This window comes from Mastigoproctus giganteus, chromosome 14 (assembly GCF_048544385.1).
Source record: "Mastigoproctus giganteus isolate SK-2022 chromosome 14, ASM4854438v1, whole genome shotgun sequence".
In the NCBI taxonomy this organism is placed as follows: Eukaryota; Metazoa; Arthropoda; class Arachnida; order Uropygi; family Thelyphonidae; genus Mastigoproctus; species Mastigoproctus giganteus.
This window is the reverse complement of record NC_143588.1, coordinates 97,841,692-97,856,038: the sequence shown is the minus strand read 5'-3', so window position 1 is coordinate 97,856,038 and position 14,347 is coordinate 97,841,692. Positions and strand designations below refer to the sequence as shown.

General features: G+C 34.8%; 1 protein-coding gene across 2 annotated transcripts in view; it reads right to left on the bottom strand.

Annotated features, from left to right (window-relative positions):
• The window catches only part of HemK2 (HemK methyltransferase 2), a 55,920-nt gene that overhangs the window by 19,331 nt on the left and 22,242 nt on the right, over positions 1 to 14,347 (bottom strand). Inside the window, exons 4-6 of one of the 2 annotated variants that reach the window (XM_090388809.1) lie at positions 11,246 to 11,326; positions 11,023 to 11,164; positions 890 to 1,032 (exon numbers count right to left, since the gene is read on the bottom strand). In XM_090388809.1, the coding sequence (XP_090244935.1) occupies positions 923 to 1,032; positions 11,023 to 11,164; positions 11,246 to 11,326 (333 nt within the window). In that variant the 3' untranslated portion in view covers positions 890 to 922. Of the gene's footprint in view, positions 1 to 889; positions 1,033 to 11,022; positions 11,165 to 11,245; positions 11,327 to 14,347 lie in introns of those variants that run through there. The other variant, XM_090388810.1, reaches the window with a different exon arrangement.

Genomic DNA, 14,347 nt, shown 5'->3' with positions numbered 1-14,347 from the left:
GTTGTCGATTTTTTCGTTTTTTCCGTTTTAATTTCTGGAGGGTATCATACGGAAGTGTTCTACGTATTGAGGTAAACTCCTCTTATTAATTTACTAATTTTATAATTTTAATAAAATCTAAAAAATAAATCACTGACATAGATTTGTTACACATAAGTGTTGGGAATGTGCTTTTTTTATATACAGCCTGAAAATAAAAAAATGGTAACATGAAAATACAAACTTCATTTTTAGCATTAGCATTAGTAGAGGCATTTGATGCAAGAAAGCAAGCTTATGCAGCATCAGCCAAAAAAAAAAAAAAAAACCCCACTTCCACTTCACCCCTCTGTTCGTTCAAAATACCTGTCCAGCTGAGCCTTAAACTTATTTAGGCTATCAACCTCCACCACAAGGGATGGCAGTCTGTTCCACCAACCAACCACCCGCTGGCTAAAGGCAAATTTCCGCACGTCTATCCTACATCTGTCTTTCCTCAATTTGAATTTATGCCCTCTCAGGTGATTTTTCTGAGCTAGAGGAAGAATCCCATCAGCCTCATTTTTCTGAGCTAGAGGAAGAATCCCATCAGCCTCATTTTTCTGAGCTAGAGGAAGAATCCCATCAATTTTACAAGTAACAATTATGGAAAATTTAACACAAATTTTTTTAGAATCACTCAGTGCAGCCTGTGAAACAAATCTATCTTTGAATATGGCCCCTGTAAGGGAAAAGGTTAAACACAACTAATATACTACTATAAACCAGTCAAATCTTGATTTGGACTAAAAACAGTTAAACTATATAAATTTATAAGCAGCTTGAAAAACAAACTTTCCTAATTACTCAGAAAAAATAACAGGTATATAAAGCATGTATCACAAGCCAAACATGCAAAACCTATACTTACATTTCTCATCTTCTTCATCTCCAATTAAATTAATTAATGTTTGTGAGAAAACCTCAACACATATAATTGCTCTCTTCCACATACCCTTGATATTACTTCTGCTGTCTGCAGCCCATAAGATTCCATTATTCTAACAATGTCATCTAGGTTAGATAAACAGATTTTAAAAATTAGATCTAATTTAAAAAAATAAATCCTTTAACTTAACCCTTAATTAGAGCCAACATGGGCTACAAGGAAGCCCCATAAGACTACTTAATTCACTCACTTAAGTACTTATAGCATGGCCATTGTTCAATATTTCTTACTTTTTTTTAAATAAGCAATGCCATATGGACTAAGTGTAAAACATTACGCTCATATTGTCACTGTTTATTAAAAAAAAAAAAAAAACACCTAAGTAGCTGCTTTGAAGCACTTTTTGGAGTGTTTGAAAGGCTCTAGTGCAACAAAGTACTTATTTCTTGTTTTTTAATTGATTAACAATATTACAAGGCTTTGTGGAAATGAAATATGTTCACCACTCTAGTGTTCTCCATGAAAGTATAATGGTTTCTCCTCAAAGCTGCTTATTTGGAGAGGTTAAAGGCTTCCTCAATAAGGGCTGTAGTTGGCCAATCTCAGGTGGAGGGAGTTATGGTTTTCCCCGTGAGTTAGTCTTCATTTTTCAGCCTATACAACATGAAAACTGGCCCATGAACCCATTAAAACATAATACACAATATGGCCCAATTTGCTGATGAACTTAAAAAACATAAAATCTGAGAACTAGAGTAGTTGTTTTTTTATGAAGTTTTAAAAATATAAAAATGTTCAAAGCACAACTATGTATTAATATTTTTAATTGATTATTTAAGAAAACCCCAATACTGTCTGCATTGCAAATATAAAATACCATAATTGTAGCTACAATAGTTATTTTTAAGAATTTTTTTTAGAAATTCATCCCATTTTCATATTTTAAAAATATTAATTTAATCACATTCCCATGGAGCTTCCTTTGAAGATTGGTCTATTGATGTAAACAAATTAATAAAAAGTTTTATAGCATTAATTATTCAGTCTCTATTGGATGACAAGAGTAGAAGACAAGTTTCAGTAAAAAATAACAGGACTTTGTTTCAGCAAATGGCTTTTGCAATTTCTTAAATCAGTACTTGTATATTAAAAATGAGAATTATGAATCAATGATTCCATTTTTTTTCCATTATAACAGCAAGTAAAAATATTGTATTGTTACCAAAAAAAAAAAAAAAAAAAAGATTAACTTGAAGGTATTTGGGATCTCCACAAGTTGTGAAACTTGTGGGGACCATTATTCCTATGAAATACAAAGCTGCAAAAGTGGCCCTTGTGCATTCTGAAGAATTAATCTATCCAAGAACAATTACAGTGAAATTTCTACTCAAACATCATGTTTGCAAGGAACATTCTTTTGTACCATCAGGTACAAAGGAATGTTTCTCTCCAAGATTCCTCTTTACTAGGCATGTGTGCGTATGCATAAGTGCCTATTAGCTTCGGCATGCTGCCTATTCAACTACATGCAACAACTGAACTAAATGAATGGATTTTCAATTTTCACTAAATTTTATATTTAACTCTTTTAAAAATACCTTATCAAACAATTCCAAATTTCATTAAAATCATATAAACAGAATGCAAATTTTGTTTTATATATTTATTTTAAACAAATTTATTTATAAATATGTTTTGGATTATGTTTTTTAATGGATTTTTGTTAAATTCATGATACATCTATTTAGACTGCTACATAAAAATAATTAACTGTAGTTAAAAAGCAATTAAAATATTTTAATTTGCCTGAAATGAACTGTGACAGTAAAGTGCATGCTGCACGTGCACACACACAATGATTCAGGTACCATCAGCATGTGGGGTGCTATGGTACCTGAACATAAAAAGTTTATGGCATGGCTGTATACAAATATTTTAAATTTTTTTCCTGGTTAATAGTAGTAAAAATATGGCCATATATGAATATTTTTCACTGAGCAAGTAAAGCTTTAGCTTTGTCTGTAATATAATTTGATATCCAAAGGTATTATATGACCATATAGAACTTTTTGTGCACCAAGCCAGTGTTTCCCAACCTGTGGTCCATGGGACTTGACAATAAAATGGTAGACAACAGTCCCATTAATGGTGATGGGAGATATAGGTATGTCTACAATGACAACATATACTATATGTTAAGCACATGTACATACCATTTGTATTTAAAAAATAGCTATTAATATATTTGCATGTATAGTTTAATATTTTTGTGGTCTGTAGCCTTTTCCTCAATTATAAAAGTGGTTCATATCTGAAAAAAGGCAGCCCTGTCCTAGACGATTATAAAACAATTATTAGAGAGCAGCTAGTTTCTTAGAAAAATAAGTACAAAAACAACAATAAGCACTTTACTACACTATAAATCATTTAGAATACTAATGTTTTAATTAAAATTCCAAAACACAAAATTAATTTTACTTGTTTGACAATAGCAAGTCACATAAGTGGAATTATAAGTGAAATCTCAAACAGAATGTAATGACCATTTCTAACATCCTTGGTACATACCTATTAATAGTGGCCATAAAGACTTCAGCAAAAAGGAGGAGGAGGAGATAGGGAACTCACTCTCCTCATCATATGCATGAACTGGCAGAAATATACAGAATGATACAAATCTCTAAGAATACCGCACATTGTGATCCTGGTTATGACCCAGACCGACCTTCCAGAACTAGATGAAATCTCTTGCCAACATCAATGGACATTCCAGAATATTCTAATCTCAAGATCCATGAAACTTGTTACCATCAGAGCAGAAGCAAAAGCAAAGCAAAAACAATGTTATTCCCAGATAGCTAGTTCTGGCTCAGAATTAGTTGAGCTCTTGCTTCAACCTAACAATGAAATTCTCCCTGTTCTGCTTTAATACAGATATCCTACCGGGTGTGTGTGTGTGTGTGTGTGTGTGTGTGTGTGTGTGTGTGTGTGTGTGTGTGTATAGGGAACATTTCATTTCTGTTTTGCTTTGTGTAACAAACTCTCTGCTTCGTTACAGTAGTACAGTATAGCTTGACTGTAATCATATAAGTGTATTCAGTTAATTTTTGTTGCTTGGCCTCTGATGAAGATTGATTCTGAGAAAGGAATCATAACATAAGGAAACTGTATTCAAAATATGATATTCAAAATTTATTAAATTCAGCACACATAGCAGGCAACTATATACAGTGGATTCCAGTTATTTGGGCCACTGGTTAATCGGGGCAGCCGTTTATTTGGGGCAAATCTTAAAAAACAGAAACCAATCAAGAAAATAGCCAGGGCTTACTTCGCTTAATTGGGGCAGGAGACCGCAGCACTGGAGATTACCCTACGATTGTCTCCGACGGTACCACGTGGTTCGGTCGAAATTCTGGAGGTCACAACCATAAATAAATAAAAACAATTAGCAGTCACCTGTTTATTGGGATTTTCTGTTAGTGAAATCTATCATAAACGGATAGTAAACTCGATCTTATTGAATTTGCAATAATACCGACAGCTGGAATTCTGTAGGTTATTATGGTGAAATGTGTTTACACTTCCATGAAATCTTCAATCATATAAAAAAATTTATTTTAAGATCTTCTCTTCATTCCTATTTTTAAAGCTTTGTAACTCGTTACTCTGTTCTCACTTGCACGTATCGTGTTACTTGCAATTTGTGTGTGCCATGTTCTTTGTTATTGATTGCTTATCTTTTTACTGTTTTAAATTTTAACCCCCACCCACAAATGTTAGTGAACAGAAATGTCAACTAGTTCGTATGTACATATTACAGTACGTATTAATTATTCTGATTATGACGTATATTCTTCCGATTTTCTCACGTATCATTTAATTTTTTAATTGGTAGGGTAATAAAAGGTAAATTTGTGCTTAATATATCTTTGCCTTTATAGCCTGTGGATAATATTCCTCCTATTTTCTCTAATTAGAATCGCTGTTTAATAGAATTAAAATTCAATTCACAAACGTAATCACAATGACCGGCGCTTACTACACATCGTATAGTGAACGGTACTTTACTATGGTGAGTTCGTCGTAACGTGATTTGATTGTACACTGAACCAATTGTAAAGGGGGGGGGGTATATTGTATTTTTAACTATTTACGTGAAACTTCGGATAATTGGGGCAGCCGCTTAATCGGGCCAAAATGCACTAGTCCCGATGTGTCCCAAATAACCGGAATGGACTGTATATTGTATTATCATTCTATAGATATAATTTTGGCTGATGCCATATAAGTTTGCTTTCTTGCATCATTTGCCATTGCTAATTACCTGCATAATAGAAAATACCATTCATTTCCCTCATTAGAGGTGTTCAATTTGTATGGCAGCCACATATGGCACTTAATTAACAGTTGATATAAAAATAAAGTAATTCAAAGCAGATTAATTATTTAAAGAAAAAAAAATGTAGACCTTAACATTTTCCAATGTTTACTTGAACTGTCACTTTTCAAACCAACTAAATAATTTATCTACATTTTGTCAACCAATGCTTGGTTACTATCATTAAGCACCTTCCCAACCTTTGTATAATCAGTAAATTTCATCATCAAGTTTGTTATGTAGGGGCATTCCTAGGGTATGTGGTGCCCGGGTGCCAACTGAAATTTGACACACCCCTTTAAAATTTTCTTCATATGTGTATGTAAGTTTCAGGTTTTCAGGTGCCCCTTGAACATTGGCACCAATGTACAGTGCACCCCTTGCACCCTTGGGACAGCCCACCCTGTTGTTATGTCTTATTCAATGTCATTAACAAATATCAGAAATTTCCTTGTTTCCTATAACTTAACCAATCTTTTATCCACCACAGTACTTTCCCACTAATGACACATTTATTCCAATTCATGGGCGCCTCCGTAGCCAGGTGGGAAGGAGCAGCAGTGCGTAGCACATGCTTCTTGATTAGACCGGGGTTCGAGCCCGTCACCACCAAATACGGAGTATGCGGAAAGGTCAAGGAATGACCACCGCATATCCCGGAGCAATATGGCCTTAGTTGCTAATGCTCCTAAAAAAAAAAAAAAAACCAAAAAACCAAAATTCCAATTCATACAAAAGGTATTCATCATGCAGAATAATATCAAAAGCCTTGATACACCATGTCAAATTCATGTCAAATTTATTCTTTACATCCATCTCTTTTGTGAAAAATTTCATAATAGCTTATCAGATTAGTTAAATGTGTCCTGAGTCCACAGAAGCATATAATCTTCCTGCCACTTCCTTATCACTCAATAAATGGCATCAGCTCCTTGTGCTTTTTTAGCATCCAAGTATGACAATGGCTACCAATCCATTTTCAATGGTCACATAAATATCTAGTTCCCAATACCTGTTTATCTGGCCAATAGTACTGTCAAGGCCATGACAATGTTTACACATAAATATTGATCCAAAAAATTTATTTAGCTTCAGCTATCTTTATGGGATTATAAGTAATGTTACCAAGGAGATCCTGCAGTGGACCAATATGGTGTAGTCCAGGGGTGTGCAACCCACGGCCCACTCCTTCATATATGGCCCTTGGCCACGTAGGCAGTCTTCAAGTGTTGTGTCCCTTGAGTTTATGACTAGTGTGCCACAAATATATTTTATTTTCACACCGAATTCTGAAAATATCCATTTTTAATAATCAGTTTTTCTATATTGCTTTTTCAAATTTTATATATATTCTTCACAATCTAGCAATATATTATAACCATATAATAGGAATGTTATTAGTATTATGTAATAATTGGTGGACTTTCGTATTTAATTATTAAATGTAAAAAAAAAAACAACTGTAAATACAAAAGTAAAACAAAAATTAAATTAAATTCTATTTTGAAAAATATATATTGATAAGGAAATGGGTCTTGCAGCCCACAACCTGCAACCTTTGGCAGTGTATCTGTTCTAACCCCCTAGCCTAAAAAGGTGGATGTCCCTGGTTCAACCAATTCCATGCATGTTTACACATGCATAAATATTTTTTATTATTGCCCTTTTTCCTCTTTGCTTGCCAAAACAGCATTTATACTTATCATAGTTGTCAGTTATTTCCTAGTTAAAAAAAAAAAAAAAAAAGAACAGGTGTGCTGTGCTGTGCTGCTTTATACATACACTGAGTGGCCAACTTTATATATACACCCACCTAAAAGCAAGCAGGTTCAGCCCTCAGAAAGGTCTGGATTTGTCATAACACAGAAAATGAGGTGTCAAAAGCATGTCACAGGGCTGCTGGTCCATGTTGCCTCAATTGTTTCCCACAGTGGTGGGAAACAATTGAGGCAACATGAGAAAACAATTGAGGAAATTCCACCTCAATTGTTTCCCATAGATTTCTTCTTCAAAAGAGCTTATTCTACCTCCTCCCTCAGGAATGAGGTGGAATTGTCAGTCTAACTGAACACCACAGGTGTTCAATTAGACTGACATCTGGTGAGGCCACTGCAATAGGTCTGTATAATTCACTCACATTTCTAAAGCAGTTCTGTATAATTCTGACCCTGTGAGAATTATGGAGCATTATCCTGTCGGAAGAATCCATTTGCAGGTGGATTCACTGCAGCCATGAAGGGATGCCCCTGTTCAGAAACAATTTCCAGATAACCTGTGACATACAAATGCTGTTCTGCCATTATCAAGGGAATATAATATGTGCACAATGAAAACACTCCCCATACCAATGCACCAGCCTGTATTGTACATCTGGTAGGAAGGGTCTGTAGACTCATGCTATTTTCACCATATTCTGCTCCTGCCATCATTGTGACACAGAAGAAACAGGAATTCAACAGAAAAGCAATGTTTTTTTCAATCCTCCATTGTCCAGTGTTGGTATTCCTGAGCCCCGTACATCCTTGTTTTTTGCTGACAGGAGTGGAATCTGGCTTGGTTGTCAGCTGCAATACCCCATTTGTGACAAGGTATGCATCTTGCATTCTGAAATGATTCTTTGGCTAGCACTGTTGTATTGGGTTGTTATTTGATTGGCTGTTGCCTTTCTGCTACCTTACATGCTTGGCAGCCTCCGCTGGTCTCTTTAGAAACAGTTTGCATCAATAAGCTGTTCTCTGGTTATTGGATCTATCTCAAAACACCTGAGACACAGTAATACATGAAACCCCCAACAAGGTTGCAGTTTCTGAGATACTCGTACTAAATGTCTGGTGCCATTATGAGAATTTTGAACAATAAATGCTATCCAGCACCAATACTTGAACAATGAAAGTCCTATGCAGCACACTGACATTCTCAACAATTTTCTGTTCCTACATTGTGACAGCAATATGGGGAAAATCCTTTTCTGTTTCAGCATGACAATGCACACCATACTGCACAGCCCATAGTGACATAGTTGATACATGCATGTGCAATAGCTTTATTGGCCTGCTCAGAGCTCTGACCATAATAACCCAACTGAACACTTTGGATGAAATGACACATCAGCTCCCTATCAGACCAATATGCCCATGATCATTAGCTGAGATGAACTGCTTTGAAGGCAGAATGGACCAAAATACCACCTTCCTGTTATGAAAAATTGATTCACAGTCTATTGATATAATTAAGTGTGTAATTAGGTGCCTCTGTAGCCAGGTGGGAAGGAGCTTTGTTTGTTTGTTTGTTTGTTATTTGGATTTTAGGAGCATTAGCAACTAAGGCCATATTGCTCCGGGATATGCGGTGGTCATTCCCTTGACCTTTCCGCATCCTCGTATTTGGTGGTGACGGGCTCGAACCCCGGTCTAATCAAGAAGCATGTGCTACGCACTGCTGCTCCTTCCCACCTGGCTACGGAGGCGCCCTGGGAAGGAGCAGCAGTGAGTAGCACACGCTTCTTGATTAGACCGGGGTTCGAGCCCGTCACCACCAAATACGAGGATGCGGAAAGGTCAAGGGAATGACCACCGCATATCCCGGAGCAATATGGCCTTAGTTGCTAATGCTCCTAAAAACCAAATAACAACAAACAAGTGTGTAATTAAGGCCAAAGGTGAGCCTACAATTATTAAATATTGTATCAATAAAAGGTTTTGAATTATGCACATGTCTGGTTACTTTTTGGCAATGTGCGTCTGTACATACAAGGTATAGCAATAAAGTTCCCAGACCAGTGCTATTGTGGTCATGTTCAATAAGTTTTAAAATAAATGGAAGTGGTATATTGTAGTTCAAACTTCCACCAACAGATGGTGGTACAGAAATTATTCAGTAGGCTGTCCTTGCAAGTTACAACCAATTTCATTAGTAGTAACATTTATGTTCTGTGTCATGATTTTGCAGTGGAGCAATGAACAAATGTCAAATTTTGCTTTAAACTGGGAAAATCTGCAACAGAAACATGTGAAATGTTAAAAAGTGTTTATGGTGATGAAGCATAAAGTCGTAACAGTGTGTTTGAGTGGTATAAGCAGTTCAAAGACGGACATAAGAATGTTTGCAATGACCCAAGAAGTGGGTGTCCATCAACCACTCGAAATGAGGACAGAGTTGAAAAAGTACGGGAAACTTTGGCAAGAGATTTTTGTTTGACCCCCAGAATGATGGTTAATGAGTTAGATATGAATAAGAAGACAATTCATCAAATTCTGCATGAAAATTTAGGGAAAAGGAAGGCATGTGCAAACTTTGTGCCTCACAGATGAGCAAAACAATGAAGCATGCCATCATGCAAAGACCCACCCAGACATGTCACGACACTCCTCATTTCCTCAACTGTATTGTCAGTGGAGACGAGTGTTGGGTGTTTCAGGACAGCCTAGAAACAAGTGTCAGAACATGCAGTGGACTTCAAAAATCATCACCAAAGTCCAAAATGTTTCATTTACAGAGGCCCAGGATCACGACAATGCTGAGACAATGTTTTTCAACAAACAGAGTGTACAATTCACAAGGAATCTGTACCAGAAGGGGAGAGAGAGAGAGAGAGAGAGAGAGAGAGAGAGAGAGAGAGAGAGAGAGAGAGAGAGAGAGAGAGCCAATGCTATGTTCTTTGTACAGGTGCTTCAAAGACTACTGAAGTGCATTTCCTCAGGTGAGACCACAATTTCAAGAGAAATGCAGCTGGTTCTTGTTGCACGACAATGCTCCTACCCATTCCGCATTTGTTGTGAAGACATTTATAATGAAACATAGCATTATACAAATCAACCATTCACCCTACTCTCTGATCTAGCACCAGAAGACTTTTTCCTCTTTCTCATGGTGAAAACTGGCCTCACAGGAAAGACATTTCTTGATGTAGAGGTCACAAAGAAAAACATAACCTCCAAATTGAACATCATCTCTTTGGATGCCTTTGCTGAATCTTTTCAGAAACGTTTCGAATGGTGTAATAAGTGCATTCAATCAGGCAGTGATTACTTTGAATAAAAATAAAACCATTTTTTTAAAAATCCTTCACTTTGTGTTCTTTTTATTGTACCAGTCCGGGAACTTTATTGCCACATCACGTATATATATAGTGTTTGGTGTCTCCTAATAATTTATGTTCTTTCCATGAATTTTTTTTTTCCATTATTGACTTTATCAGCTTAGTGGTCATCCATTTGGTCTACCCGGAAAAGGTATATAAAAAAGATTGCTATCTTTTAGAATTACTGCTTTGAGCAGTTCCTGCATAGCATTTGTACTTGTAGATCCCTGAACTGTTTACGTTAAATCTGAATTTGAATAATGCTTAAAGTATTCATAATTTCCCTTGCAATATTAAAGCTGTTCCCTTTACCCTTAACAACAGTTCTCTTCAGATATATCCAATATTATCTCATTTGTGTTGTTTGTCCTGAAATAAAAAAAAAAAAGAAAAAAAGAAAAAAAAGCACTTTCTGTAACTCCTAAAATGGTAATCGAAATCAGACTTCAATAGAATATAATAATTATATAATAATAAAAATAATTTGCTTACAAATTATTTTCATTTATAGTGTATAAATTATAATTTGTTATAATTATTTTTTTAACAAGAAATGCACAAAAAATTATAATTTTATAATTTCGATGATTTTAAATTATACTAGAAAAAAAAATTACACTCTAATGAAATTTAACCAAACAACATATACTCCACCTTTGTCATTTTCTTTTATACTAACAAGGTAAAACAATCCATCACTGCTGAGAAGAGTGACCACAGCAGGAAAAAAACGATCCATCACCTCTCTTCCTTTTATGCCACCTGCCCAAGATGCTGAAAGCAAGCTGCTTTTCATCTGAAAATCCAATTTATCATTTTTATCACACTAGCATTTTGCAATTAACATCCATAGCTGGATTATTTCAACTTCACTTACCTCTTCTGTGGATGTAACCACATATGGTGGATTAAAAATTAATAAATCAACCTGATGATGAAGCCTTTCAAAACATGAGGTCTAGAAAATAAAGTATTTATACAAGTATTACTTGAGAATAAGATTGTCCATATATAGTCTATGTAATGAAGAACTGATACTATTACAGGATGCTTCTGATAAAGGCTTTGCCTTTATAAGAAAAATATAAGTTTTGATAACTATAGAGCAGGAGTGACCAACTGAATTTGTGATGCAATCTACTTTTTTTCTTCAAAATGTGCCGCGATCTACCATCTTAAGAATTTCATTGCACATGGTTAAAAAAGTTAATCAACATGTATTGAAAAATGTTGTTTATAAATTTTCAAATTAAATACAATTCAGGATTCTTATTTTAAATTCATATGTATTTAAATTTTTAATTTATGTGAAGTTTGTGTCTGTCATCTGCCAAGCTTTAAAAATCGGGGACATACTGTGATGAGGCCAACTGTAAAGAATCTTCTATATGCAAGTCCGTAAGAGTAGAACAAGTCTTCATCTTTGTTTGTTTCAAATACGAAAAGGTCGATTCACATAGATATGTGGAACCAAAACAGAAATTTAAAAGTTTACTGTATTTTTTTACATTTGAATACTTTTCTCGGAAAACATATTTCCAAAGGTCTTTTTTTGGTTATCTGGCTTTTAGGAAGATATCGTTTTGCAATGTACTAATTTCATTTTCAAGTAATATTTTCTCCATGTAAAAAATCTCAACGATATTTTCTGCAATTTGTTTCGTATCTAAGTAAACATTAAATGGATAAGAAATATACTGAACAATGTAGCTGTTGATAATAACCTTGCATATTTGCAAAATGATTGAATTTTTTTTCTTTGAAATCCTTAGCCATTGCCAAAAATTGACATTTATATGCAGAAATACTACTAATCATGTCACTAATTCCAAATTCAGTTCACTTAATTTACTGGTAAAATCTGCCAAAAAAAGCCATATCACACAACCACTCCGTATCTTGTAGCTGCTGATCCCCTTTGATCAACAATTTTTTTTTTTAATTTCATTCAGCAAATTTCGAAATCTCTGTAGAAACTCCGACTCAGCCACCTCACATCTGTGTGTAATATCAGATCTGGTTCATTTTCATTGAGGTGCATTTTGAAAAGTCTCCTTTGAAGAGATTGTCCTCTGATGGAATTCGCAATTTTGAAAGCTATGTCCATAACACTTTTAGTATTTAATCTTTTGCTGGCTAACACTTGGTGGATGATACAGTGGTAACTCAAAAAATCTGGGAATTCATCATCTTGGCACAATGCAATGAATCTGTTAAGATTCCCCGTTATCGTTTCAGCTCCATCTGTTGTTATTGATGGAATTCGCAATTTTGGTGGTAATTTATTATTTTTTTTTTTCAATAAAATTTTTGAATGCATTAAATATATCAATATATCATTGAAAACCATATGAAGAAAAACGAGCAATTAAACTGTATCACTGACATCTGTAGATTCATCCAGTTGTAAAGAAAAGGAGACACAATTAGCAATATGAGCACGCAATTGTTCACTTACATTGTTAATAATTTTTTCGATGCATCGCATCACAGATCTTGAAGAGCACTTTTAATTTCATTTTTGTTCTTAACATTTTCGAAAAGAGAATCTGTTATTTCTAAAAATGCATCTTTGATGAATTGACAATTAGAAAATAGTTTGCATTTTTTTTCAAGAAGATGACTCACTTTAAATGATGTTGCAGTTACTGCTGTAGATTGTAAATTAGGCATCATGAAGAAATTTTGTTGTGCAATTTTTGAATTTAAGTTCTTTTAATTTATTTTTTTCTAAGGTCACTATTAGGCAGAAAATCCGATTGGTATTTACCACGGAGTGTTGAAGTGCCTTTCTAAATTTCCTATTTTGGGTATAGCCACGGAAGCATTGCAAATGAAACAATAACATTTTTCTTTTATCATTACAAAAAAAGTATTCTAGTTCCCACTCTTGATGAAAATGATACGTTTTACTCTTTTTTTGTAGTATTCATTTTAAATCAAAGGGTATTAAATTAAAGTATTAGTACTGTCCAGTTATCAATATTAAGTAAGCTAAATAAGAATTCGACATTATGCTGTCCACAACGTAACTGCGTGAATTTTCACAAGAGGTCCTAGCTGGCTGCGTGGCAACAAGAGTAGATCATGTGGTTCAATGGATTTGTAATAAGCATATGTAGTGGGGCACATAATAATAATAATAATATTTAGATTTTGACTAATATGTTTTTTATATATATTTAAAATTCTTCGTGATCAACCGAAATTAAAGCCCCGCTCGACTGGTAGATCACGATCAACTTGTTGGCCACCCCTGCTATAGAGGGGTCAGCAACCTGTGGTGTGAAAAGCAGCATTAATAACTTTACCAACAGCACCACAAGATGGTTTTCTTTAAACATCTAGAAAAGGCATTGTTACAAAAGTTGTCAAAGGCAGGCAAGAATGCCTGTGTTCCTATTTAAATTCAGAGTAAAGCTCCCTAAATGCCTTGTAAAATCCCAATTGCTCTGCATGTCTCATTTTTGCAAATTAGCAACAAGTAGTTGCTAATTTGCTTACACAAAGACCTCCGTACAGTAGTTGCTTACACAAAGACCTCCCCCACCAATTTCAGAAATTTGACACGAACCAAGATCCTACACTAGAGTTAACTTAGCACACCACCTATGGAAGGCTGTTGACCCCTGATACATGTATATTCTAATAAGATATTCTATTTTTGCAAATGACACATTTATGATTAGTACTTTTTCCTTTATATTTTTCTCTGCATAAAAATTACAAATTAAAAACTTTAGCAGTGAAATCATTTTAAAATTGTATGCAGGCTTGTCACAGACATTCTCTCAAATAACACAAGCTAGGGATTACTATCTGGGAGTCTAAAATGTTGATGGAATGGATATTCAGGTGACATTTGTGAGCCAAGTGAACTAAATTTCAGTGAAATCTGGTCATTCTGTGACAACCAAATCCCCTGCTTGCAATTTCATGATGGTGAGACTGTTAGTAAACCTGGGAGATACAACCACAG